Source organism: Centruroides sculpturatus, unplaced genomic scaffold (assembly GCF_000671375.1).
Source record: "Centruroides sculpturatus isolate CEXI.00-Female unplaced genomic scaffold, Cexi_2.0 scaffold836, whole genome shotgun sequence".
NCBI lineage: Eukaryota > Metazoa > Arthropoda > Arachnida > Scorpiones > Buthidae > Centruroides > Centruroides sculpturatus.
Window position 1 is genome coordinate 363,386 of NW_019385265.1, and position 26,921 is coordinate 390,306.

Below are 26,921 nucleotides of genomic sequence, written 5' to 3' on the forward strand. Positions count from 1 at the left end.
TAAAGTTTGTTTTTTTTTATTTAGCTAATTACTAAATAAATTACGTAATTAATTTGGCACTAGAGGTAAGCGTTAGGCGCCATCTCTTATTAATATTAATAATTATAAATAAATTAATTAATTTAAATAATTTAGAACTGCTGGGAGAAAAACGCTGGCGCCTAACGCTTATCTCTAGTGCCAAATTGGTTACGTAATTTATTTAGTAATTAGCATTAAACTAGCCCGATTGATTTTCGGCAGGGGTTGGTGTCAAATTTAAATAATTTATATTTTATCAAATTTCATTTAGATATTTCTTATAAATTCTTTTATTTAAACATTTGTATTAAATATGAATGTACTATTTTGATATATTATGTTTAAATATTAATTAATTAATATTAATTTTTAAAAAGTTTTTAAATTTATTATATTATTTAAACTAGTCAAAGGCCCATCATCATGCCATATCAACTAGACTAGACAAACCATTTTTGTTTGACAACAAACCATTTGTACTTCAGTAAGTATGATTTTTTTTAATGTATGTAAATTTCTTATAATTTATATAATGAAATGTTTTAATTTCAGATATGAAGTCCACTTTCAGAATGGACAAGATTGTGGAGGTGCATACATAAAAGTTCTTTCTCAAACTTCTGACATGAATCTTAAGAATTTTCATGACAAGACTCCATATACTATAATGTTTGGTCCTGATAAATGTGGAACTGAACAGAAGGTAGAGAAATAAAAAAAAAATTTAATAAGTTAAAAATAACTTTTCTGATATCTAAATTTGATTTTAATAAATTTGTGGTTTTCTTTTTTTTAATAACTTAGCACATGGAAAAAGTTCTATTATACTTATTCAAAATTTAAACACAAATTTTTAATAATTCACTTCTGTTGATTCTTCAGTATTAATTTTAAATAATTACATGTTTTTTAATATTTGATTAAGTAAGTAAAATATTAAAATTGGTTAAATTTTATAATTTAAGTATAATTTATAATATAAAAATTAAAAAATTGTGTTTGATTTGCATTATCATATTTGTTGGGCTGCAATTTGAAAAATGGTAGACCTATAAATTCCCACTGTCGTGCATTTGTCTGTCTGTCTTTCTTAATCCCAAAAATGGAATTAGATAGATGAAAGACGAGACAAGATATGGAAACCTTAGAGGCAGGAGGGTGCGATTAACTATATATGAACTTCTGATGCAAACTCAGTTGTTTGTCACATTATTTCAATTCAAACTTTCCCCTGAAAGCAATTAATAGATGATTGGCACGACTCTATTGTTAAAGGAAAAGTATGATGTACAGGGGCAAGAAACTATTAATAATTTAAGGTGGAGAGCATATGTTTTAAATTAAATAAATAAAAAATTGCAGCCTGGCATTTTGATGATGTCACAATAAATAATTGCTCACTTCAATACATAAAATTAATCAAAATTTGTTCTAAAATATAAGATGTTCTCAAATGTTACTGATGTTTGGAACATTATCTAGATTTCCTTGTGGCAAAATCATTTACTATGCAATACATGCAAATTTGATTATCATACTGTTTGGGTTCATACTACACTAATAGATAAAGTGTGCTCCTTTTTGTTATGCATCAGTGCCCTTCCTGCAAGAGACCACTCCATCAAGACTTGATAACAATTGAAAAGGACTCTATGGAACATATTTTTTATATTTTGAAATGAGAAAGATTTAGATTTTCACAACATGTGCACAGTTTACATTATTTTTGCATCTTGGACATTAAATAATTCAAAAACTGTGTATTTTTTTATCATGTGCCTATCGGGGACGTTTTTACTTTGATTAAAACTACAAACTATCAAATATTTAGCCAAATCTGTCAGGACTTGGACCCTACACAACCTTATGGAAATTTTATTAAACAAAAGTCACTAAATACACAAAAGTGTACAACTGTCAAAAGAAAACAAAATGTTAAAATTAAACTAGTTTTTACACTAGGCTCATTGATATTTTTCTTTGTTGCATGTTGAGTGACATAGACTGATCATTGCTGATTTATAGTTATATTTTTACAAAATACAATCAAATTTTGTATAACATTATTGAACAAATATATAATTGTCTTTTTTCTTACTAAACTCTGGAGATAAGTTTAATTTGTTGACTGTAAATAAAGATTTATTTTATTTGAACATAAGCTGTTTGAAGGTTCTTAGCAAGAAAGCTTAGTTCCATTTAAAGCACTTTTAAAATATGTTGAGTTTAGGAATGCAGAAATTTTCCTATTCTATTGGCCATGTAAATAGAGATAAGTGTCACTTTAGGATACCCCTATTGTGATCACTAAGATGGAGTTTGATTTATATTAAAAGTTTTATAGGGAAATTTTGAGGATGGCTACATAACTGAGATGGCCACAAAGTATGGTTTTATTGTGTAGTAGTAGTAGTAATACCTCCAATGCTAGGTAACATACCAGGTAACAATTATCTTCCATTGATTTTGATCATGGGCAAGGGCTTCAGCTTCCTCCCAAGTCAGATTTATTTTATACTGTTACAAAATCAGAATTGGAGTAAAGAGGTTTGATGAACTCTTGTGTAAATTTTATTAAAAAATTTATTTTTTCTTTAGTATCATTTAACTTTTTACTTCNCTGTTTATTTGATATTATATAAAATAGTTAATTATTCTTCTTATGTAATTGTTTATCAGTTCTTGTTCATAAATGACTCTATTTTTATATCAAGACATAATGCTAATAATTCTTATGGAGTCAGTTTGTTGTTTGTGTAAAGTTTTTGAGACTATTTTCTGACAATATAAATCTCAAAAAGCATTTTATCAATAATAAATTGATGCCTTAAAAATTAGCATTACTAGATGTTTATTTTATATTATATAATTTTTGACATTTCTGTTTCAGGTGGATTATTTCAGAAGCAAAAAAAGATGGAATAGAAGAAAATATTGCTAAATATAATGGTAATGTTAAAATTTTGTTTAATACTTAAAATATTTCTTTTCTTGGTAGTGTTTATTAAATTAGAAAACATGACAAAATCAATGTAATTATTAATGATGAAACACCTTAAGATTTAAAAATGGTTAGTTTAATAAAACATATTATCAGAGTAATTTTTTTTCAATGTTAAATGATGTGCTAGTTGACTCAGTTTATTGGCCATTAGCATTGAAAAGATAAGTAAACTTTTAGAAGCCTGATTTGAATCAGTGATATCTGAAAACTTACATTTAAGAATAGTCAGATCTTAATATTTACAATGAATAATGTGAAAAAGCTTTAAAATATTTTACAATATTGAATTAATTTTTTATTTGTAAAATGGAATTTTACAAATAAACTTTAATTATACCTCCAGTAACAGGATTATTCCTTTTTACTAATAAAGTTTGTGTTTTAGGGAAAAAATTGAAAAAATTCACATGAATGACAAATTTAAAGAAAATCTATTTTTAATGAGTAGTAGATATAACTATTTCTATTTTCTCCAATTTTTTTTTTAAGGGCGAGTTGTGGGTAAATTTGATCGGTGTACATTGTCCATACAAATCAAAGAATAGATAGGTGGATTAACAAATAACAAATAGAATTTAATAGATATATGATAAGTACAAAACAAAACAAGGTATCAACTAAACAGCACACCTATAAAGAGAGAGTTTACAAATGATTCTATAATAATACCTCTGATTAACATTTGGTTTGAATTTCTAATGAGATGGAGACATAGGTGGTTTCAGAGATTGATGATGAGCCGGAGCAGAGCTATGTTCTCTTTATGGTATCCAAACTTCCATTTGGCAGTGTCTGTTCTTTTGTTGACTGCCCTGAGTTTGCATTTTTATCCCTCTTTTATGCCAAATTCCCTCTCCAATTAGGTTTTAGGATTTGTAGCATCTGATGGGATATTCGTTCTGACTCATATGGACAAATGTTCACCGGAGATGTGTGATAACATCTCTCCCAAAGGAAGTTTTACGTCCCTTTCCACAAATTTGACAGAAATGTGTTAATTTTGGCATCATTTTAATACTTTAATAATTTCTTTACTAAAATAAAATTTTACCATTCCTGGATTCTCTCATAAAGTACACAAAAGCTTAGGAAATTAGGGTTTCACAACAACATATAGAGTTGCCATACTAAACACATCACATAGTCAGGAAGTTCTGAAACACAGACATAAACATGAACAGCATCTGTACATGTAATGCATGAATGTAATCTGAACATGTTTTTCTGAAGTCATCCCTGAGTCTGGCATAGCATTGGGTCTTCGTATATTATATGTCATGAAGGAAGCTTTTTGTTCAAACCTAATATAATAAAATTTATTTTAGGGAAGTGGGAAGTTGAAGAAACTGAAAAAAATGGATTGAATGGTGATTTAGGATTGGTTTTAAAGGTAATTAAATAATAATACATTTACATTAATTTTTTTAAGTTATTCATATCACAATTAATTTTATTTTTTAAAGTATATTCATTATAATTTTAATTAAATTTTCATAAAAACAGATTAAAACAAGAGCTACTTATATGTCATGTAGGTATGTATCTTAAAAATCTGCACAAATTTCAATAGCATTTTCTAGTAATTTTGAATAATTGTATATATGCACAACACAGTGTTCTTGATGTCATTTATTGAAAAAAGTTTCATAAATGTAACATTCTATTTTAAAAATGGAAGCATTAAATGAATTTGATCAAAGAAATGTAATTGGTAGATTTTCTACTAAAAATTTGTGGAAATGAATGTTTTGATATCAATTGCTCTTTCATCAAAGAAGGGCTAGATGTAAATCCTTGAAATGACACTGAAAGTTTTCACTAAAACTTCTGATTTTCTGGCAAGTAGTCCAAAAAGATGTTTGTAAGCCTTTGTTGTTCCATAATGGTTCTCCATCAACAAATAAGTGTATGGCAAAGAATTCATTCAGAAGTGTGAGAGTAGCCAAGGGTATAAGTAAATTACCTATATCACTTACTGGCGCACGATCGTGTGATCGGCTCTCTAAACTTTTTATAGGAGGGCGGTAATATTTAGATAAAGGGGATTCAAGACTGTGAAGTCTTTATCCCAAATTGTCAGGGTCCCGACACCAGTTAATCAATCTTATAACACGCGGATTAACACGCGTGAAGTATACTTATTACGATTCAGATTAGGAGACATTTNTTAATGTTTGTTCTTATTTCTTGCCTGGGCTTACCTAGAAGTTTTATATAAAATAAATCACAATTTTTAAAGGCTTCACTAAAGGAATAAAGGCAGTCAAAATGCTTTCATCCTATACACCAATGCTATTGAAGCAAGTAAATATGCTATAAAAACAATGATAAAAAAAAACCTAACCTATTGAGAAACTGTAACCATAATTTCATCATTCAGGAATCATAATTCTTAAATAAACATTCCATAAACAATAAATTACTATTTTTTGTTGTTGTTTATTCTAGTTCCATTTCAGTTTTAAGTATCTAGGGCCTTTGTTGAGATGGGGGATGGTTGAACTGGAAGTTGAGCAGTGTGTTATGTAACAAGAAAATTAGCTGCAAACTGAAAGGTAAATTGTACAAATCAGTTGTTAGATCTACAATGTTGTATGGGGCTGAGACATGAACAATTACAAGAGCCCAAGAAAGAAAGATGGAGGTGGCAGAGAGAAGAACGTTGAGATGGATGTGTGGAATGTCAAGGAAGGATAGAATAAGGAACAGGTTTATTAGAGGTTTTGTTAAGATGGGTTCCTTGAGCAGGAAGATGCAAGAATGCAGGTTAAGGTGGTTTGGCCATGTAGAGCGAAGTAGTAAAGATTATGTTGGAAAGAAAGCCAGAAAACTGGTAGTGAAAGGAAGGAGGAAAAGAGGAAAACTAAGGCTGCATTGGAAAGATAAGGTGGAAGAAGACTTGAATAGAGGGAATTTAAGAGAAAAGACACCCTTGATAGGATAAAATGTAGGAAACAGATTAGAGAAGGAAACGCTGAACCCATATAAACATGGGAAAAGTCAAAGATGAAGAAGTTTCAAGCGTAAAATATTGCTTTTTTATGGACTCATCATACAGGAACTTAGGAGACAATATGGCTGAATTTAAACTTTATTGATATTAGTTACAAGAAAATGCATTTCAGGTGTCACACCCTCATCAGTTCTTATCATTTAGTACCTGTATTATTCAAGGATATTTTTTGTACTATTTCAATAACAATCATAAATCATACACGGATTAATGGATGAGAAAGATAAAAGATCTTTATTAAAAATGATATTTTTAAAATTTTTTATTACATGTTAAGAAAAATTCAACTGTTATTGAAATAATACAAAAAATCTTTGAAGAATTCAGGTAGTAAGTGGGAAGAAATGATGAGAGGTATGACACCTGAAATGCATTTTCTTGTAACTAATATCAATAAAGTCTAAATTCAGCCAAATTGTCTCCTAAGTTCCTGTATGATAAGTCCATAAAAAAGCAATATTTTACACTTGAAACTGAAACAATAAATTATTATTTACAAAACACTTATCATTCTAGCAATGCTAGACATTTCTAATACCAGTATAAATATAATTACTATATATTTAGACTATAGTATTTTAACATACCTTTTAGGACTTTTTTGTTTAAGTAAATTTGAAATATTTAGCATCTTGGAAGTCTTAAATTACACCTAACGAAATCTTATTATCACTAAATAAATACAATAATACAGGTGAGTCAAAATTGTGAACAATCTTAATTTTTAATTAAACATTATTACCAAGCGAGCGCCTAAATATCGGGCTATAATATGGCTAATTAAATGATTGATATAAAGTAATTTGACACTAGAGGTAGATGTTAGGTGCCATCTCTTAAGTAAATTAATAATTATAATTAAATAAATAAATTATTAAATAAATTTAATAATTTTATTTATTTAATCTACCTCTAGTGTCAAATTACTTTATATCAATCATTTAATTAGCCATATTATAGCCCGATATTTAGGCGCTCGCTTGGTAATAATGTTTAATTAAAAATTAAGATTGTTCACAATTTTGACTCACCTGTATTATTGTATTTATTTAGTGATAATAAGATTTCGTTAGGTGTAATTTAAGACTTCCAAGATGCTAAATATTTCAAATTTACTTAAACAAAAAAGTCCTAAAAGGTATGTTAAAATACTATAGTCTAAATATATAGTAATTATATTTATACTGGTATTAGAAATGTCTAGCATTGCTAGAATGATAAGTGTTTTGTAAATAATAATTTATTGTTTCAGTTTCAAGTGTAAAATATTGCTTTTTTATGGACTTATCATACAGGAACTTAGGAGACAATTTGGCTGAATTTAGACTTTATTGATATTAGTTACAAGAAAATGCATTTCAGGTGTCATACCTCTCATCATTTCTTCCCACTTACTACCTGAATTCTTCAAAGATTTTTTGTATTATTTCAATAACAGTTGAATTTTTCTTAACATGTAATAAAAAATTTTAAAAATATCATTTTTAATAAAGATCTTTTATCTTTCTCATCCATTAATCCGTGTATGATTTATGATTGTTATTGAAATAGTACAAAAAATATCCTTGAATAATACAGGTACTAAATGATAAGAACTGATGAGGGTGTGACACCTGAAATGCATTTTCTTGTAACTAATATCAATAAAGTTTAAATTCAGCCATATTGTCTCCTAAGTTCCTGTATGATGAGTCCATAAAAAAGCAATATTTTACGCTTGAAACTTCTTCATCTTTGACTTTTCCCATGTTTATATGGGTTCAGCGTTTCCTTCTCTAATCTGTTTCCTACATTTTATCCTATCAAGGGTGTCTTTTCTCTTAAATTCCCTCTATTCAAGTCTTCTTCCACCTTATCTTTCCAATGCAGCCTTAGTTTTCCTCTTTTCCTCCTTCCTTTCACTACCAGTTTTCTGGCTTTCTTTCCAACATAATCTTTACTACTTCGCTCTACATGGCCAAACCACCTTAACCTGCATTCTTGCATCTTCCTGCTCAAGGAACCCATCTTAACAAAACCTCTAATAAACCTGTTCCTTATTCTATCCTTCCTTGACATTCCACACATCCATCTCAACGTTCTTCTCTCTGCCACCTCCATCTTTCTTTCTTGGGCTCTTGTAATTGTTCATGTCTCAGCCCCATACAACATTGTAGATCTAACAACTGATTTGTACAATTTACCTTTCAGTTTGCAGCTAATTTTCTTGTTACATAACACACTGCTCAACTTCCAGTTCAACCATCCCCCATCTCAACAAAGGCCCTAGATACTTAAAACTGAAATGGAACTAGAATAAACAACAACAAAAAATAGTAATTTATTGTTTATGGAATGTTTATTTAAGAATTATGATTCCTGAATGATGAAATTATGGTTACAGTTTCTCAATAGGTTAGGTTTTTTTTTATCATTGTTTTTATAGCATATTTACTTGCTTCAATAGCATTGGTGTATAGGATGAAAGCATTTTGACTGCCTTTATTCCTTTAGTGAAGCCTTTAAAAATTGTGATTTATTTTATATAAAACTTCTAGGTAAGCCCAGGCAAGAAATAAGAACAAACATTAAAATTAGCTAATTTTATACTTCTAACCCTTCTAATGTATTATATTATAGAATTTGATTTATATAACTACAAAGGTTATCTTATGTGACCGATCTTACCCATTTTCATCAGGTGCAAGAATTAGGTCCCCCCTTTTCTGAGGCTGATCAGAGAATTTTTAGAAGGGTCTAAAAATATGTTTGATTTCCCACAAAAATGCAAAAAACCACATCTAAAATAGTACAGTAGAAGCCAAGTACTTCAGGGTAATCCTTAACCCTCTCTTTCTCCTCCATGGGGGAATTTAAAAAAATCTCTACTTAGGATATGTCATGAGAATGTACACTTTGTACCAAATTTTAACTTTCAACTCCTAACCATTTGGGCTCTGCACTTATTATTATTATTATTAACTCATCTTAATTATATTATAAGGTCTTTTAAAATGAAGGATTCTTCTTTCCTTAATTCAGAATTATTTAAAAATGTTCAATTTCCATCAATAAAAGAACAAATACATTTGAAAACTTTATTTTATGTTTTTACATTTTATTCATTTTAATGAAAGAAAACTCAAGTTCTTTACAGTCAAATTTACATATTTTATTTTTTTCAGTTACATTTCATTTTTAGACATAGAAATCCAAAGAATGGCACATATCAAGAAAAACATTGGAAAAGAGCTTCTTCTATACCAAAGTTGGAAGATTTATTTAAAGACAAAAAACCTCATTTATTTACTTTGAGTAAGTGCTTTTATTTTATATTTTAAATGAAATATTTATTTTAAAATTTAATTATTATATTCTGTTGAATCTAATAGATTCATCCGAATACAATAATTCTTTATATGAAATTTTTACATTTTAAATATGGAGTGTTAAGCTATTGCATTCAGTTTATTGATTGCTAGCAGATGTATCCAACAATGCTTTTATGAAAATATCGGTATCAAAACTATACATGCTTTTGTTGGCTGATGACTATATAAATTGAATATTTGTTTTTGTTGCAGTGTCAATGAATTTCACCTGTTTTCTTTTGATATCTTTGCATAGAATTGCTCCATCATATTTACAGAAATATTCATAAAGATTAAAAAATTTCTCTCAAACAATGAGTAAGGTAATCCTTAGAGCAATTTGTAGTGAACAATTTAAAGTGATATATTTCAAGAGAAAATAATTACATTTCAAAGAAATATTGAAAGTAGATGAGAAATAATATGTTTTAAATACTTTCCAGATATTCACTCATCATTAGGTTTTGTCAGATAAGAGAAACTAAATTACCAGTATTCAGGCAAAATGAGGTTGATTACATGGTAATGATATCACAGCTGATTTTTAGCCAGTTGCAAATCATTATTTAGATCATGTGTTCTTAATAATTAAATTGATTTATTAATTTACTATTTCTAAAATGGAAGTAACTGAATGTGAAGTTAGATGTGTTATATGGTGCTTTTGGTGGTGGATTGATCTGCAAACAGTGATAACACAGATTTGTTTGCTAAAATGAACTTTTATGGTAATTTGAAACAAATTTGTAGGTTTTTACAAATTTTTTTTTAATAAAATACAATGGATCAGGTTTGCAGGAAAGTATATAAATAAAAAGAAAGATAAATTTTCCAAAAGAAAATGAAATTTGACACTACAAATCCAAACACAAAGATGTCTGCAAAAGTCTCAAACAGATGTGATGCTGCCCACAAACAAACAAATTTACAAAAATTACAAAAATATCATTTTATTTATAAGGTTATAAAGAACAAGGAAAGAGATTTTACAAATATTTAATAAGTCAGAATTCAGTGAGAGATTATGCTAAAAATCATTTCGGTGTGTGTCCAAACTATTTAACTAATTTAAATAAAATAAATAATTTAAGTAAAATAAAGAGATTTTACTACATATTAATCAGTTTGAGATCACCTATACACTGATAACATTAAATGGGGTAAATAAATAAGGAAATAGTGAAAGTTTGTGATCTTATTGACTCTTCAGCTGGATACCCACGTGAATAATTTCATTTCACTAAACCAAGAATCACATGACATGCACAGATTGTACTACTGATATTCACTACTACATTTGCATGCTATTTGGTGGAAGATGGTTGATGATACTGCACTCAGCCACAATTTTTTCTCACAATCAACATACCTGTTGTTTGTGCAAAAAAATAAAAACAAAAATTGATTTATAATTATTTTTGTTTTTATTTTTGTTCTATTCTTTTACTCAAAAATTTCAAGAAAATTATAAATTACTACTATTAATTTCTCAGTTACTATGTTTATCCAATGAGCCATTTTGTAGAAAATGATAACAAACCATCTTATGAAGATTATTCATTGCTGATTAGCAGTATCTGATTTCCATAATTAAAAATACATCCAGCTGAAGTGTTTACGTCATGCATAACTGTGTGATTTAGATGCTAGTTTATTTAGGCTGCATATGCACAGTGCTGAAAGCATTTAAATAGAGTGGTGAAATCACTTATTTGTATTGATATATACAGCTTAACAATAAAAACACACATTAATAAATTTTCAAAGTTAACAATGTTTAATTGTTTTAATAATTATTATTATTATTATTATTTATTTATTAATATATAATTCATCCACTATACTTTGCTTGTTAAGTTCTTAAAGAATAGTTCATTTACAGTTAAGAAATGCTAGCAATTTAAACAAATTGCATTACAGGCAAGTAATAATAGATCTTAATGATTATCACTCTTCTTAATCAGTGATAATGATTGAAATGTTGAGGCTGATAGTGCAAAAACAAGCTTAAAAATGCCTATTTACACATATATGATGATAACTATAACCAATTCTCTAATTACAGAAACTAAAGTTTTATTTAATGTGCTTAAACTCATTGTTTTAGGACCTGTTAACTTTGATTATATTAAATGACTGATAACAATATCTGTGATTACAATAAGCTGATTTTAATGTATGATTCACATCTGAATTTTCAAAACCCATAATAACTGTGTAATAATAACTAATGTGTAAAAATAACTGTGTAATAATAACTAATTTTCAAAACCCATAACTGTGTAATAAGTAATATAATATTTAAATGTATACTAAACCAGTTTTAATTCAGTTTTTGTTAGATATTGCATTATCATATAAATTCATATTATAACAACAACTTTTAATTTAGTTGAATAAGTTTCTTATGATAATTTCAAATATATTTTCTCTGTGTATTTCAGTTATTACACCTGACAATCGTTTTGAAATTCAGATTGATCAAAAAAGTATACACAAGGGAAGTTTACTAGAAGATGTTAGGTATATATGCAAATAACAAATGTCATTGTTTCTGATTTATATAAAAATAAAACTTTTATACAAAAAACTAAAAAAAAAGTTGTTTTTAGTCCTTCAGTTAATCCACCTGCTGAAATTGATGATCCAAATGATTCAAAACCTGAAGATTGGGATGAAAGAGAAAAGTGGGTTTTTTATACATATTTTTAATATATATATATATAATCCTATTCATCTGTAATTAGGAAACATCATTTATAATGAATTTCTTTTAGGATTCCAGATCCCAATGCCAAAAAGCCAGACAATTGGTAAGCTGAAATTAAATTATAAATAATACTAAATTTACACTCACTCAAAAATTAAGATTTTAAATCACTTATTATTGCCTAATTGATTATAGCTTATTTTATTAAATAATACAGTAAAAGCAAAAGAGAGAAGAGTTTTTCTTTTGTTGTAATATTTTTTATGGAAAAATAATATTTTTTATTTATTGTTTCATAGATTGAATTTTCACATAGCTCACTGTAGAACTAACATTAGATATATGAACAATAAAAAATATATATATTTTTAAATAACTAGAAAATTGCTTTATTATATTTGTATGTAGGTAGGTATCTAAAATACATAAATTCTTTCAGAGAATTACATTTCAAAATTTATTGATTAGCTGTATAATTCTAGGGGTCAGTTGCATGAGTTTTATTTAATCTTGAGATTAAATGAACTTTAATATCTTTAGAATTACTTTCAGCACATTGCATGAGTGTAAGTCTGGGATAAATTGCTGAATAACTTTAACTACTCAATTTTGGATGATTAAAAGTTATTTTATAGATTAACAGAGAAACAAGATGACTGATAGCTCTGATTCTGATGTGCATGACTTTTATTTAGACTAATTAATTATATATATATTACACTATTTAAACCATTTTATTTACATATCACAACATGTAAATAAAAATAAAATGGTCTAAATAGTATAATATAGTCTCATATGTATGATAAACCTGTTATTTTAAATATGATATAATAGTATAACATATATATAATAGCTATAGTTGGGCAAGAAGTGGTTTTTATATAGACTAATAAAATCAAGTTTGTCCTAATATTGACAGAATGTTTTTAAAAAAGATCAAATCTTATAATGTTATAGAGTGATTGTATGTTTTGAGAATCAGTTTTAGTTTAAAAAGCTACAGTTTTATGTTAATTTTTAGTTAAATGAATCTTTATAAACTAATTAATCATTTCTAATAGAATACATATATTAAAATATTGTGATCATATCTATTATCTATTAAATCTACCAATATATATTTTGTCTACATTCCAGTTCATTTTATATTTTTGTTCACTTGTTTATCCCATATTGTTTTTGATAACATTATTGCTGCATGGATAATTTTTCAGCTAACTGGCTGATAGCTTTCTGCAATGTCAAAGAAACTTGTGAAAATGACTAGTTTTTACGAATAGTTATTCTGTAGTTTAAAGAGAAACTTTTGCAAAAGGCCCTAAAGTCTTAACCTATCCTGTGTTGGAATTTTTCTCCATTGTGTGTTGCACCGCGTTGAATTTTTGTTCATGTTAAGTCTAACGAAAATTACACATTTTTGAAAAAAAATGATCATATTGAAATTATTTTTTTATTTTACACAAACAAAATAGATATATTAATAAATGTAAAAACAAAAATATATATATATTTCGGAAGTTAGTTTCAATATAAAAATTGTAACAACTAACAACAACTAGTTTCAAAAACATTCTAATGCTGAAATGAGATATCTTGGATCCACAGGTCAAGGTCGTTAGGTTGCGACCCAAGATATGTCAGGAATACCAGAGAGTAGTACTAGGGAAATCTATTATACATATATAAAAATAATTGTCATGACACTTTTTTCTGTCACAAAAAAATGGCAGCACCAGGAATGAGAAAATTTTCATGAATATTTGAAATAAGGGGACAAAGCCCATTGGGCACTTGGAACTGAATTGTGCAAATCGGGGTATTGGCTCCACTTATCTATAAATTCTATTATTGTTCATAAATCTGCCAATTTGCCAATAATAAATTTTAAATTTTTTGTTTAAAAACATTATAAACATTTAATAGATAGAATATTCAAAAAGAAACAGTCACAACTAATAAACGTATGAACTAAACAAGTGAGTGAAGCACCCCCTAGTTGAATGTAAACATATTTTATTTTTGTTATTGTTAATGAAATAATAGAACATTTTGGTAGCAATTATATATAATGAATTTTTTTTAAAGATGATTGATTAAACTTGTTTTACCAATTAAAATTGTAACATGAGACATTATAGTTAATTGTGATATCATAAAGTTATACTGAACATTTTGTAATGGAAAATATCTGATTGCAAACTTAGTCAGTTTATATAATATGATGGTGATAATACAAACATTCAGATTGTTTCAAAATTATACATTAAATAATAGTTATTACTAATTGTATATGTTGCATTTATATCATATAAAATCAAAACTTGTAAACTTTCTGAAATTAATATTTTAGGGATGAAGATGCTCCAAGACAAATCCCTGATCCAAATGCTCGTAAACCAGAAGGTTGGTTGGATGACGAAGTGGAGCTTATTCCTGATCCAAATGCTGAGAAGCCAAAAGACTGGTCTGTACTAATATTATAGTAATTAATAATATGAAAAAATAAATTTATATATATTTTATTATTATTTTGAATCTAGGGATGATGAAATGGATGGTGAATGGGAACCACCATTGATAAGTAAATATTTTTTGTTTTTGAACTCTCTTAATGAGTTTTAATTTTCTAATTCTTTAATTTTTCAAAATATAAATATATTGAAATATTAGACAATACAATAAGTATCGTAATTTTTTGTTTTTTACTTGATGATTAAATACATTATTGTCATTGTTATATTTAATAAACTTTCCATTGATAATTCTGTGATATTTTGATAACCATAAACATTAAGAGAAATCTATTTTTAATCAAATACTGGTATGATTTCCAAAAGGAAGGAAATATAAAAATTGCATTGCCTTTTATAATTTTCATTTGTTTCAAAATTGTTATTGATGCTTACTGTATCACAAAAGTAGAATTAATTGCATATATTTAAAATCCAGAATCTTATGCAAACAAAGTTTCTTGCAATCCAACGTTGCTTCATAACATGTTGGTTAAATGATATGTATTTTAAATACAGTGGGTGATCAGTTAACAAACATAATCCGTTCCAAGACCATGTTTGCTACCCGAATTGTTTGTTATCTGATTATTGATTTAACATAAATTTTTATGAGAATTTGATTAATTCATTCTGGAGACCCCAAAAAATAAATAAAAAATTATATACTTTCTTACTATGTTTATTTATTTGTAGTAATAATTATTATTACTGTGTATGTATGTGTCACATATACATATGCAGTCTTGCATTTTTGTTGGTCATGATTTTTCCCCATTTGTGGAGAGTTAAAGAATCGGTTCTGTCCAACATCGGTTGCTTTTCTTCAGGATTTTTCGGAAGTAATTAATAGCATTGTTGTTGTAGAGATCCTCAAGCCTATTATCCTGAACCTGGTTTGAATGCCATTCTAAGACCAGTATTCTGACATTTTCCCACTTCTTCAAAAGACCTTTAATAGCAGATGTTGGCATTGGTCCTCTTGTCTTCCTCTTTTTCATAAGAAAACATAACTTGCTGAGATTCTTGGTTCTTCATTCAAGAGTTCTTTTGTCATCAGATCAGTTTCAAGTTTCATGATGAGCTCTTCGATGTCATCTTCATTCACTTCCAATTCGAGATCTGTAACAGTTGTCACAATTTTATCCATATTTTCAGGTACATCATTTCTATCTCCCTGAATGCAGGAGGGACACAGCTTTTGCCAATCAGAATTCAACTGTCATTGAATGACTTCTTACCTTGCCTTTTGAATGAGCTGGATAGCATCAAGAATATCAAATTTTTGTTTCCAAAACATTTTTAATGTCATCATTGAGGACAACTGGCATGCTTCAGAACACCTTGAACTCATGTGACGAATGTGGAGTTTGGAGTTTGTTTCTTCAATTATCCAAAAATTTCTCTACCTTTCTCTTGAATGATAGTCATACTAGTTACATCTCTTTTCATTTCCTTTTCTATTATCTAAATTAAAAGCAATCTATCCATTTTTTTATGGATGGCACATCTTTGTTTCTCATATGATTTTTGTTATTCCTTTAGATACTTGAGCTTCTTGATGATATCTTTCTTAGCTAAGATTGTGCCTACTGTAGACTTGTTCAAGCCATACTGCCTAACATCATCAGACATCTTCTGCCCATTCTCTGCTTGGCTATTATACTCTCACCTTTCAAAAATAAAAATTGATGCAAAACTGAACAAGTGCCCGACAGTCCTGCAAAGACTAAAAATTCTTTGTCAGAAAGGTAAACAAAAGTCTGGAATTACAGTGGAGATTTTCAAAGTTCAGGGGAATACTATCTGATCGGTATCAGATTGAGCATCAATGTCAACGTCTCCTGCACTCCAAAAGGTTTTGAATTGTCACCTGGAGGCAAGGGAAGACCAATTAGTATTCATTATTTTACGTTGCTTCTTGTTGTGTTTGTTCTGTGAGCTGTTTGTTTTCCAAATGTGTTTGTTGTCTGAACATAAAAATCTTTCGCAAAAGTGTTCGTTATCTGTTTTGTTCAGTCTGAACTGATCATTCACTGTATTATACAGATAACAATATTCAGAGCTAATTTTATTTTATCTAGTTTAGTTTTTTAGATGATTATAACTATTTAGAACATAAAGAAACCAGAACAGTTTACTATTAATTAATAATTTATCTGGAGTATAATTGAAGTAAGAAATGCTAGCAATTTAAACTGATATACTGCTAATCAATAACAATTAAAATGATAAATATTTGATTAAAGCACTAGTTACGACTGATAATATGATTGTATATTATAAGCCTTATGTTGATGCTGATATTACTAAAAGATGAATTAAAAATGTCTATGTACTTGAAGATGATAACAATAACTGAAATTTTACAGGCTTAACCTTTACAGAACTTCCGATGTTAAATGATGAAGTATTGGGCATGCAAATTTCCATAATTTTTGTTAATAAAACTATAAATAAACTTTAAAATAAAATTAAGTAAAAATCTTTGGTCTCATTTGTCCTGTTTTTTTCAATATGAAGATTACAATAATATACTCAAGTGATTTGGGACTGATTTTATGTGAGACATCCTGTAATTATGATAACTTAAGCCAATTCTCAAACTATGGAGTACAAGGTCATTTCTAGAGACAAAGAAATGATCAGTATTATCATTTATTTTCAAATACAACCCTACATGTACTCTAGTCTAGTTTTATTACAATATAGTATTAAAAATACTGGTAATTTCAGTGTTTATTTCACAAACTTTATTATATTGTAAGTTATAATTGTGGCCGTGACTCTAATGTAGTCATTATATCTTTAAAATTTGATTAAATTTAATGGAAAATATTTTAGATTAATTTTTTTCTAATTGCTCACTATATGACTACTAGCAAATAATTTGCACACAATAAAATATTTTTATAGTATGTTAAATATTAACACAAGAACAGCATAAGTATTTAAGATCATTACAGTTTGCTGTATTAATTAATGACAAATTGTAATGATTGTTTTAAAAAGCCATTCACTTAAATATTATTCTCGTTGCTTTTACTTAAAGTATATTTTGGTGTTTCAATTAAATGAAACAAGTTGAAGTGGAATTATTCCTTCATTTTCTACTATATGGCTAATGTTAATATCAATATTAATAGGTAATCCAAACTGTGAGCAGGCTGGATGTGGAGAGTGGAAACCACCCATGATAGATAATCCAAATTACAAGGGAAAATGGAGAGCACCCCTTATTGATAATCCAAATTACAAGGTATGTTACATTTTTAAAGAAAATATTTGATTTTGATTATTGTCAGTTGACATGACCATTTAATTTTAGGGTAAATGGAAACCAAGGAGGATTGAAAATCCAGAATTCTTTGAAGATAAACATCCTTATAGAATGACACCTGTGGTGAGTATTTCTTTTTATATGCATACGATATACATAAAATGAGATAATGTACCAATGTATATTATCTTTATTACTTTTAAGTATTACTTTTGTATTTATTCAAAATAAGTAAAGATTCATTAGTAAAGATGATTCATGATACCAATTACTTGTTACTTTGGTATTCATTATACAGCATTGCAACGAGTCAGCAAGACACTGCTGCATTAAACAAAACCTGATGGATTCATGATGGATTAAAATTTGTTAAATCAATTTCTGAACTTAAAACATCATTAGGACGAGGAAGAGCATTCATCAGGTTTTGTTTAATGCAGCAGTGTCTTGCTGACTCGTTGCAATGCTGTATAATGAATACCAAAGTAACAAGTAATTGGTATCATGAATCATCTTTACTAATGAATGAAGCTCAGACCTCTTTCCTCATTTCCACATTATATGAATTAAATGACATACAGTTTGATCTTTCGCCAAGAGGACACGATCTCGACGTGTCTTGGCCGACGTTTGCTAGAAAGCTATTTAGTACAACTTATTCTTGGCAACCACCTAGCAGAAGCATGAGCGTCTCTAGTTTGGTCAGCTGTACGTCACAAAATGAACCCACTTTAACACAGCAATTTACAAATGAGATTCAAAATATTAATGAAGTGAAAGATTTGAAAGCTGAACTCGCCCATTTAGAGAAAAATATGGAAGAATTACGGCAACAGTTAAAATGTGCAGAAAAAAGAGAAGAAGAATCAAGGTTACTTGCAAGTAAAAAAAGAGAAAGAATTAATAGAAAGCACACCAGTTTACTTGGTACGCGGAAAAAAAAAATTATTGGGATTACATCTGCCGTTGTCTTACGACGAAACGAACAGACATTCATGATGGATTAAAATTTGTTAAATCAATTTCTGAACTTAAAACATCATTAGGATGAGGAAGAGCATTCATCAGGTTTTGTTTAATGCAGCAGTGTCTTGCTGACTCGTTGCAATGCTGTATAATGAATACCAAAGTAACAAGTAATTGGTATTATGAATCATCTTTACTAACGAATGAAGCTCAGACCTCTTTCCTAATTAATTCATATTTTACAGAAATGTTTTCTTGCCCAAATAAAATATAGGATGATTATAATTAAAGTACCTCTATTCAATGTTGTATAGAGATTTAAGAAAGTTGAAAAGAGACAACCAAATTTGTTACAGTGACATTTCAGGGCAACAGACGTTTCATTAAAAAAAATGAGTATATCAAACTCATCACTATGGTACTTTTATACTGATTGTAATTTTGTAATTTTATGGTTGTAGGGTCACTTAAAAAGTGTGGTTTATTGAGGACTTATCATAAATTTGATACCCTTGAAAGAGTCTCACATTACATGAGAAGCATTACAGAGGATTAGTTGCAGTTGGCCACAGAACACAGCTCACCACCATCAAGTTTTACACCTATAAGAGGGAGACCACTGAGTAGTATCCCATACATCACTAAGGTCTTTGTATAGCATGAGTATTTTGCATTAATGTTTGTTGCTTGCAGTGCCAAAAGTACCCTGGTGGTGAGTTTTGGTATACTAATTTCTTTTTATGGAAATATATTCTGCATGTTCTGAAATGTCACCATATGAAATTTAATTGCATTTAGTCAGCTAAATACCTTTCAAAACACCTGATCCTGGTTTTGATTTCGGCAACTGTCAAAAAAAATATCTTGAAATGAAATAAAAACTATCAAAATTTTCATCATTTGAAAATACTTGATCAAATCTGAAAGATAAAAAAATATATAAATGTTAAGTTATAACTAATTTTAAGGAAGAATATTTAAATCATTTTCAAAACAAATGAAATATATAATGAATAGTTTACTGAAACATTGAATAAATTGTTACAAGAATGAAATCAAATAAATTTTGAATTGTGTTTGAAATACCACTGTTAAATGTCTTCATTATAGTAAATCTTATCAAATTCTACTGATGCTATTAATATTTCTTATATAATAATATGTTGTAATATAAAACTTAATGATAATATATTGGAAATATTAATTTGAGTTATCTCAGTTGGCTTCACTGTGTGTGTGTTTACAGTAATAGGAATATGTTTCAGATTTCTGTCAGAATCCAATTAAGCTCATTGTGTTTTAGAAATATTGGTCCTGTCCAACTTATTCATTTTATAATTGAATGTATTTAAAACTATTTCCAATTTGCAAAATTATTCTATGTTGTTGTTTCAAAAGGAAATTATGATTTAATAAAAATTTTAAAAATTGCTTAATTTACAGGGAGCAGTCGGTTTTGAATTGTGGTCAATGACAGACAACATTCTATTTGATAACATCATAATCACAGATGATATGTTTGTGTCGGAACAGTGGGCGGCAGAAACCTGGGTTTTGAAGAAAGAACTGGTAGACAGAGAGACGGTGAGTTAAATGCAATTTTATTTATATTTAAAATTTGATGGAATGATAAAATTTTTTAACATTAAAATAGAGCATCCCTTGCCAACCATGGAGAGGGTTGTGTTTTAAAAAATGGTGTGGTTGGTGAAACCAGTTTCAAAAATTAGGGAATTGGGGAAAGGATAACGACGTTATTGAATGTACATTATATAATAATAAAGTAATTTTACATTAGTACTTCCAACAATATAGCAAAAAATTACAAACAGTTTGAACACCTTAATACTTTTTCCAGTAACACTATATTTTGTTTAATTAAACAAACATTTTTTTACCTATTTTACAGGTCTGTATTAGGTTTAATTTATAAACTAGAAGATTTGAACTGAAATTTCTAATTAATGTTCTTACTGTGTTCAAATTTTAATTTTTTTTTTTTTTGTGTTGCTGGAAAAAATATTAATGCTTAAGGTGTTCTTCAAGCTAAATTAGTTTCAGCTCAGATAGAAGTAAATTTTAAAACTAATAAAAAGAAGTTTTTTTTCTCTACCAGTTTCTCTTTTTAAAGTTGAGAATTGAATACTGGCTCATTGATGATGATCTACAAAGAAATTCAGTTGTTTCCCAATTCTTATTTAAAGCTCAAAAATACATTTGATGACTGAATCAATGTTTATGAAATGCCTAGTTTGATCATATGCCATCAATAATAACAGATAAAAAGAATAATAATATTATTTGATATTTATTTGCAAATGAATTCCTGGACTGAGCTTTTTTCTTAGGAGTGACAAATGAAACATAACTGGGTTGTGGTTCCAGTGATGTTGAAGATCTCCAGAAAGCTTTGGAACTCTTCTTCCATAATGGAATTAGGTGTGGATATGCAGTCTGTTGCAAGTCCACAGAAGGTACATTTTGTGGACCACACTTTGGTTGGGGATAGGAGACAGGTGAGTACGGGTGAGGAAACGCCATTGTGAAGAAGGCAGGACCGGTAAAGTGCAGAGTGGCGATGGCAGACGTTCTGCAGTAATTTCTGTAGAATGTTGATGTAGATGTGTCATTACCAGTCTGGTCATAGGAAATAAATTCTTTATGCACAATACTCCTCACATTAGAAAATTCAATAAAAATGATATTTGTCTTCCACTGCCAGGGTTTTCTTCAATTGTGGCAATCCCAAGGCCTTTCCACCCAGAACTTTGTCATTTGATCTGTGGGTCATATTGGCAGCATGGGGTTTCATCTGCTGCAACAATGCAGTGTCATCCCCCTGCCACTGCAAAATTTTTTAATTATTTCATTGATTTATTTTTTGGTTAGAAGTCACATTATTTCAAAACCACAGTTTCAAACTAAGCTGACCAGAGCTTCCTGTATCTGTCTATATCATATGGTGTAAGTCTTTTCAGGCATCTTAAATTAATGCCTAAATACATTATTAACACTATTATTATTATTATAAACTTTTGATTTTTCTTATCTATTAAATTCTCATACATGACATGTCAAAATAGGATAGTGTCATTTACAAGCAAAACAAATTCAATTTTTTTCTTTTGGTACATTTTATAAGATAAATTTCTCTGAAAAATCAGATAACAGGATCATATTATCTGTATATAGGTAATTGATTAAAATTGACTATAAAAAGTTTTTAAGAATTCAACATCAAACGATAAAAAATCCATACAGTTTTTAATATGCAGGTATCCCTCGTACAACATGGTTTGAAAATTGGGGAAATCCCTGTACAAAATTTCACAACTTTTAAGTGCAAACTGCTGTTTGATATCTTTTTTTATCCAAGTAAGGATGTGTGCACTCTCACATTTCCCACAGATTTTAGAATATTGAAATTTCCAATTTTTGTGCCTTTCATCAGACTTAATGAAAACTAATAGTGCAATTTTTTTTTCTTGTCCTAGCTTTCCTATCAACTAAGTGTTGTCATTGCTTTCAGATTTTAGCCCTTAAGACTGCTGCTGTGTTTTGTTTTTAACATTAATCTTCATATTTAGTAAAGTTTATTAAAAACATTTAGTTAAAAATGTTTAAACTGTAGGTAAGTGATCATTCGTAAAATTGACAAACAAAATGAGGTAATTTGGTACTCAAACAAATTCTGGAAAAAAATCACTGTCCTTGATTTAACAAATGTGACCAAACAAATAGACAAATTTCGATTAATAACATATTTTTATTTAATCATACATAAAAAAAATTTTATGGTGAAAATAAAAAAAATGGAGACGTTGCTGATATTTCTGATCAAGATGAACAAAAATGCTCAGACGATAATGATATTTTGTAAAAATTACACCCCATTTAACTAAAATTAATATTAATGCATAATACAGTACTTTTAATTGTGGTTGTTAATTAATTATTGATTGCTTTAATAAACATACTTCTCTTAGTAATGAAAAAGAATAGTATACTATTCTTTAACTTTTGGAAGCTAATCCTGTGTTTTGCATTAGACCTTTGTTTCATATAGCATGGATTCACCTAACATGGCACTTTTTTGGAATGTAACTATCATGTTATACGAGAGATACCTGTAACTAAATGATGACATTTTTTTACATAGAGACAGATTACACAATACTTTTTGAAAGTTGCAACTTATTCTTGAAAAAAAAAATTTAAATATGTATGTATGTTTCTTGGTATGACTATGTAGGTAAGCTTTTCATTTCTAAACTGCAGAAGCGTAGATTTATTAATTTGGCTGTTCACAATTGATGAGGATCTTTTTTACAGTAATACAAAGTACTTGACTCTTTTTTTTTTAAAGTATTACTTTACTTAGTTTCAACAATCATTTTTTAATCATTAATCCAATGCTTCCAATATATTCTCTCAATGATGAAATAAAATACTATGAAAGAAAGAACATAACCTATACCAATTACATGTTTATTTTCAACACTGTTTCAGATTAATTATGTCGCGACTCGGAAATTATTATAATTATTGCTTACATTTTGTTTAGAATTAATGTGTAATTTCAATGCATTTGTATTATTTTTATGTTTATATTAAATATGTTATTCCTAATTTAATGACTCTTGATAAGTACTATCGACATCTCATCACGACTTCATTACGCCTCCCACTCCTTTTGCCCTCCTATAGCCATTTCCTGACAGCCAAGCCAGTAAGTGGGGAGAAGCTCTCCACTTCAGCCCCCTCGGTTAGCACATATTCTGTCTATCCCGTAAGTGGGACCGTCGAAGGTTCTTGACACAAAATATGACTAAGTCCTATCAAATGATACAGAGTAAATAATCTCTAAGTCCCGAGTAAGTCGAGAGACAATAATTTCTAAGTCCCGAGTATACCGAGAGAGAGTGAAGTAAAAACAATCTAAGTATTTACCTCTTTAGGTCGGCGATCAGAAACCTTGAAGTCCTTCCAGAGTAGACGCTTGTAGTCTTCTTCCTCCAATGATCGCCTCGAGACCTCCGATCATTCCCCTTTTATACTTTTTTAGCGTGGGAAATCTCGGGGACTCCTCTGACGCAATCTGTCACTTCTCCCGATTTATGACAGTCTCCCCCGTCATGGGTGACGACAATGCAGACATCGCTTGACCAATTAATGTTAAATTCGTCATCACCTGGGGAGATGACTGACCATTTTTGGTAATGTTCTCACCGTACGGGTGACCCTTGTAGGTGACCTCTTGTCTACTCTCAATACAGGAACACCCGTCCGTCTCCGTCAACCGGACACCCGCAGGAGACTACTCTTTTACAAGGTGTCTGCGGTGTGACCAATTAGCAAAAACAAACAAACGCCCCGGGGAGAGGGGAGTTCTTCCGCGGTCGCCTCGGACGACGTCGTCCCAGGGATGACCTTCTTGACGGACGAATTATGCAGTTCATTATCCGGGGTCTATTCCTCGGGTAACGGGGTGAGAATGGGAGAAATAACAGAAATAATGATGAAAGAAGAATTCTATAAGAATTCTCTAAGAGAGAATTCTAATTAATTAGAGAGTCAGATTTTCACAATTACCCATCTACTGAATATAAATGAAAATATATATATATAATTTTGTGAGATAGTTTTGAAAATTTATATGTAAATAGCAACTTTAGTTGTTTAACTAATATTAATATCTGAAATGCTTGAAATTTGTAATTTTTAATTAAACATTTATGTTCTAAATATTTTGCAGGTTCTGTTGTCATGCTTCATGATAACTGCACATTGTATTTGTAATTTATTAATATTCATAAAAATATTTATTACTAACCTTAATCAATTTTTATAAATTACCTTTCTTTACAGCTTTAATTGCATTTTATTATATTAATAATTATTATTGCCCAAATCTTTGCAACATACTTTATATCAATTTAAAAATAAATGAGTGAGTTGCGCTTACTTAATTATTTCAGCTCATGTCATATTTACATATTTATAATATACAAAAAAGTTATAACTTAAATGTTCCCAAATCTTAATTTATTACACGGTGTTATACATAGTATGTATACGAGATTACCAGATTGTTATTAAACAACTAATAAACAATAGGAATATTTTTAGCAAACATTCTGGGGATGGATTATGAAGAAGACGAACAATCGTCCAAATGCATGGCTATTATATATTATGTATTTAACGGTTCCATTTATAATTTATGGCTGGCATCTTCATAAGAGAGTCAAAGAGGTAGCAGTTTTTAAATTTTGTGGGCTTCTGTGTATTCCACCAAACCATGAAAATCTTATTTAGAAAATCTGGCTATTGCTATTAGTGAATCTGTGTACCAACCTAATTTTATCCCTTAAAAATTGTTTCCAATACCCTTATCCTTCCTATTTTCTTTCTCTCTCCCATATAGGATGGTGTGTTTTTAAGATTAGTCAAATATACCAACAAACATCCCTGGTTGTGGGCAGTCTATGTGATAGTTATAGGCTTGCCAATAGTTCTCTTCATTAGTTTCTGCTGTACGTCATCCACTAGTCAGGTAATCCCAAAACTGCCTTTTTTTTTATTTTATTTTTTAACTTTTTTATTGTACAGTAGTAAATTTGTCAAATTTATTTGTGGCACAATTATAATTTTATGCATTGCGTAAAACAGGAAAAGAAGGAAGAAGCAATCCGGGCTAAGCGAAAGAAAACTGATGAACCCACACCGGATGACATTCCGGCCAGTGAAGTCAAGAAGGAAGTCAGAGAAACAACTCCAATTAGAATTGAAGAAGTAAAAGAGACAGAAATTATTCCAGAAAGTAGCGAACAGGAAGAAAAGAGCAAGGAATCTGATGTGGAAGAAAAAGAAGAGGAACTACAGAAAGAAGAAAATACTAATGATGTCAAGAATGAAGTAGAGGAAGAGAAACTTGTCGAACTTGAAAGTGAAGAAGAAGAGGAGGAGGAAGAAGAAGAGGAGGATGACGATGATAAGAAAGATGAGGAAAAAGAAGAAAAAGAAGAAAAAGAGGTAAGATTTGATATTTTTTTTAGTAGTTAAAGACAAGGCTATAATTTTTAATTGAAAAAACAAAAAGTGTAAATATGTAATCCAAAAATAGTTTCCTTAACAAATTTTGTTTAATTTTTACCATTATGTAGTTGAACTGTTAAGCTTGATTTTTATGAAATGTTGAGTAAAAGGAGCAAAATGTCTTACAAAAAACTGCTTAGATGCATATCTTTAAATCATTTATACTTCTCAACGAACCTAAAAGGATTGGGTCGACTGATTACATAGTTCATCAATTAATAGACTTGTCATTTTCTAAACTAAGAATAAAAGCTTCAAATCAGAGCAAGTTTGCATTAATTGTGTATTGGCTCATATTGGAATCAATTCCTTTCCTATAATATTTCTACTTAATTTGTATGGTACTTTACTAAAAAAAATGCAAATATCATATTTTGGGGAATAACTTGCTTGTGAACTTTCAGAAAGGAGTTGTGGAAACGCCACAATTAACAATCACACTGTCTGTATTAGTGTCATTTTCACAAAAAGCTTATATAAATGCTTCATTAAAATTTCAACGAAACTTTATAATTTGTCATAAGCATTTCCCTTGAAGTATATTACTTTGGTATCTGTGTCAAGTTTGTGTTTAAAAGGTTTAGAAACATGCAAACAAAAGTTTGATATTAAAGCAAGAAGTGGACACACAAGTATTCTCTAAGTTGTCATTTTAGAAATGGGAAAAGGCATCAAGTTAAAGCAGACTGTGGTTTTAAAAGAGGCAGGATAGTTGGATGGTGAGAGAACATGTTTGTCTATCTCCAGAAACATGTTAATGAAACAAACAGCATTGCTACTAAATAAAACTAAACAATAAATAGAAATGTATAATTTTCCAAGAAGAGGACCTTTTAAAATGCAGGAGAGTGGGTAGCAATGTCTTGTCTCCCACTTCTGATAAAATTGGAGTGGTGACATCATAAAGTATTCATAAAACATCTGAAACAAGTTCTGTTGTTTAATTTTATTATAAAACAATTATTT

At 29.0% G+C, this 26,921-nt stretch overlaps 1 protein-coding gene across 1 annotated transcript in view; it reads left to right on the forward strand.

The window, feature by feature from the left end:
- LOC111636871 (calnexin-like) overlaps positions 1-25,889 on the forward strand; it is a gene marked incomplete at its 3' end in the record, with an annotated part of 68,449 nt that extends 42,560 nt beyond the window's left edge. The window contains exons 6-18 of the mRNA XM_023382264.1: positions 429-505; positions 574-724; positions 9,203-9,332; positions 11,833-11,911; positions 12,001-12,075; positions 12,166-12,201; positions 14,452-14,565; positions 14,642-14,682; positions 17,758-17,870; positions 17,940-18,014; positions 20,301-20,441; positions 25,285-25,413; positions 25,530-25,889. Coding sequence (XP_023238032.1) covers positions 429-505; positions 574-724; positions 9,203-9,332; positions 11,833-11,911; positions 12,001-12,075; positions 12,166-12,201; positions 14,452-14,565; positions 14,642-14,682; positions 17,758-17,870; positions 17,940-18,014; positions 20,301-20,441; positions 25,285-25,413; positions 25,530-25,889 — 1,521 coding nt within the window. The remainder of the gene's footprint in view (positions 1-428; positions 506-573; positions 725-9,202; positions 9,333-11,832; positions 11,912-12,000; positions 12,076-12,165; positions 12,202-14,451; positions 14,566-14,641; positions 14,683-17,757; positions 17,871-17,939; positions 18,015-20,300; positions 20,442-25,284; positions 25,414-25,529) is intronic.
- Between the last annotated feature and the right edge of the window lie 1,032 nt (positions 25,890-26,921).